The sequence below is a fragment of the Pinus tabuliformis genome, chromosome 8, assembly GCF_031772625.1.
Source record: "Pinus tabuliformis cultivar Carrire ecotype Pingquan chromosome 8, CPIR1, whole genome shotgun sequence".
In the NCBI taxonomy this organism is placed as follows: domain Eukaryota; kingdom Viridiplantae; phylum Streptophyta; class Pinopsida; order Pinales; family Pinaceae; genus Pinus; species Pinus tabuliformis.
This window is the reverse complement of record NC_142294.1, coordinates 1,765,769,845-1,765,772,881: the sequence shown is the minus strand read 5'-3', so window position 1 is coordinate 1,765,772,881 and position 3,037 is coordinate 1,765,769,845. Positions and strand designations below refer to the sequence as shown.

The 3,037-nt window shown below is 42.7% G+C and overlaps 1 protein-coding gene across 1 annotated transcript; it reads right to left on the bottom strand.

Annotated features, from left to right (window-relative positions):
* Positions 1-445: 445 nt before the first annotated feature.
* On the bottom strand, positions 446-2,370 carry LOC149243204 (CBL-interacting protein kinase 5-like). Its single transcript, XM_089374455.1, has one exon. The coding sequence runs from the start codon at positions 1,964-1,966 to the stop codon at positions 674-676; it is 1,293 nt and encodes a 430-aa protein (XP_089230581.1). The 5' UTR covers positions 1,967-2,370; the 3' UTR covers positions 446-673.
* Between the last annotated feature and the right edge of the window lie 667 nt (positions 2,371-3,037).

Here is a 3,037-nt window from a genome sequence, read left to right as displayed (position 1 = left end):
ATTCATAAATATTTTGAGAATCCCAATAGAGAATTCCTAGAACATTCTGGAATTACGGGCCAGATGAATTGTTTGGGCAATTCCTATTTCCAACCCCATTGAAACATAAATGCAGCCTGACATGCAAGGGATATAGCAGTTCCTTTGTTGCTAAAATGCCAAAGTCAACCCCATTGAAACATAAATACAAGAGAACTGCTATATCCCTTGCATGTCAGGCTGCATTTATGTTTCAATGGGGTTGGAAATAGGAATTGCCAATTGTTTGTCGGTTGGATTCCAAAATAATAGTAACATGGATTCATAGATATTTTGGGAATCCCAATAGAGTTAAGGATACCCCATTCCAACAAGTGGAAAGCTGTTTTTACAAATTTAACAAAACAATCTTAAATCATTTCATCTGTTGTAACAAATTTAGAGGAAAATAAGATGTTTTTACAAATTTAACAAAACAATCTTAAATGTAAAACATTTCATCTGCTTTAACAAATTTACAAGAAAATAAGTTGTACACATCTGACACTACGCCCTTAGCGAATGTGATACTTTGCTTCCATATTGTGAAGGTTTCATGGCTTCAAACATGGCTTGCAGTTCTATTCTGGCTACACTGCTTTCTCAGATAAATAACACGCCAATGATACAAATCAGATCATGGAAATTGATGTTATTATTTCTCCTGACTATTGCCATCCCATGCCCACACAATGTCTTTGAGGCCGGGCCTCAGATCTTGGCTGCAAAACTTACTGTACTCCAGTGTATCCCCGCCGGTTTTCCGAAGCTCTACCATGAAAAACGAGGGAGTGACCTCAAAAATCTCAGCATCAATAGACAATTGCCCCTTCCGCCCCTCCTCCGACCCCTGCAACTTCATCTTGAAGTCTTTTGACTTCTTGAAGCTGAACCGGAACAGGCTTGCAATCTCCTCCAGCTTCGACATTATCCTCGACGCCGGCTGAGTCGAAGTGAACCTCGATTCCTCCTCCTGCTTCATGGTATTGTCCTTGAAGAGCCCGGAGAGATTGAACCCCGGCGAGAGGGAGATTATGTCGAAGGCGTTCAGGCAGGCCGGCTTCGGTACGAAAAACGCAGAGTCAACATCATCGAGGAGATCGACAGTGACGTCTTTATCGGTCTGCGGGCGCTTGAAGTCCCGGCGGAACCAGGGGACCTCCATCAGCTGCGGGACGGTGATCCTCGTCCGGGGATTAGGGTCTAGCAATCGGAGGACGAGCCGGCGGACTTCGGAGGAAAACCAGGGCGGGCACTTATAGTCTCCCTTGTGGATCTTCTTATACATGATCAGCAGATTCGCGTCCTGGAACGGCAAGTAGCCCGCCATGAGCACGAACAGTATGACTCCGCATGACCAAATGTCGGCCATGGCACCGTCATACCCCTTCTTCGTGATAACCTCGGGCGCAACATAGGCCGGCGTGCCGCACGCCGTGTGCAGAAGGCCGTCCTTCCTGAACTGCTCCGGCAGCGCGCTCAGCCCGAAGTCGGAGACCTTAACATTCCCGTTGTCGTCTAATAACAAGTTTTCCGGCTTCAAGTCCCGGTGGTACACTCCCCGGCTGTGGCAGAAATCCACCGCGCAAATCAGTTGCTGAAAATACTTCCTCGCCTCCTCCTCCTTCAGTTTCCCCTTGTCTGCAACCCTGTTGAACAGCTCGCCGCCCTTAACGTACTCCATCACAAAGTAAATCTTAGTCTTGCTCGCCATGACTTCGTAGAGCCTAACGATGTTAGGGTGTCGGACCAGTCTCATAATCGAGACTTCCCGTTTAATTTGGTCGATCATGCCCACCTTGAGGATTTTTTCCTTGTCCATAGCTTTAATGGCCACACTTTCCCCTGTCTTCAGATTTCTGGCGTAGTAGACCTTGGCGAACGTCCCTTGCCCGAGAAGGCGCCCTAATTCGTACCTCCCCATCAGAATATTGGGCTTCGGATCCATCTCTGCACCACAAACTCGTGTGGGTTAAAGCTTTACCCCTATTCAACCCGCTCTCTGTGCAATTTCTAATCCAAGACCTTGCTCTCCAATATCAACTCCATTCCAAGATCTCTGAGTGTTTCGGCTTATCTTCTGCTTCTGCTCTTTGCACGCGATCTGTGCTGGACCTCCGCGACTAGTAGCATAGACATCCCGCAAGGGCATCTTACTGCATTCTCTGCATATACACAGTGAATCTGTGCTTTCCAGTGAATATACTTTTAATGGGGAAAAGCAGAGGGCCGGATCACTGAACTCCAAGTAAAGTGTAGAGTACTCCACTGAGAACAAAGAAGGACAACACCAATTTATAGAAGATAACTAGTTATCATGGACCCTTCACATGTATGGTGACAAAGTGGACAAATTTTTGGTCGTGGTGGGGGGGGAGGACGTCTTCCAACTGAATCATTGATTTCTTCGACGAAACTGCTAGGCCTTTAATAGATTATTATATGAAAATGCTAGGTTTTTCAAAGATTCTTACAGGAAAATGCTTTTACCCTTTTCTAGAAAAGTGAAAATGCTAGGTCTTTCCTAGATTATTCCAGGAAAAGGCTTAGAAGACCTTCGACTGAACAGTCAAATTATTATTTTTCTATTTCTTGTAGGAATTTGGTCAAATTTGTGGTCAGATTTTGGAGTTTAGGAATTCGGTGATGTTATTTTTGGTAAAATTCTGTAGTTGGAATTTGGCGATATTATTTTTAGGAATTTTGTCAAATTTGGAGATATGGTTTTTATTCGGATTTTGGAGTTTAGGAATTTGGTGATATTATTTTTGGTAAAATTTTGGAGTTTAGGGATTTGGCGATATTAATTTTAGTAAAATTGTGAAATTTAACGGTTTCAAATGAATGTATAAATAAAATGTAACACTTTAAAATGAATACAATTTAGTTTTTTGGAATTTCATATAATTTTTTATAAAATTATAACTGTTTAAGATAAATGTATAAATAAATTAGAACATCGTTAAAAGAAATTAAACACTTAAACTTCAACCAATTACAAAGTTATAACTAACAATTC

Coding starts and splice junctions, on each gene's coding strand:
- LOC149243204 (XM_089374455.1), bottom strand. CDS start 1,966: ATGGATCCGAAGCCCAATATTCTGATGGGGAGGTACGAATTAGGGCGC.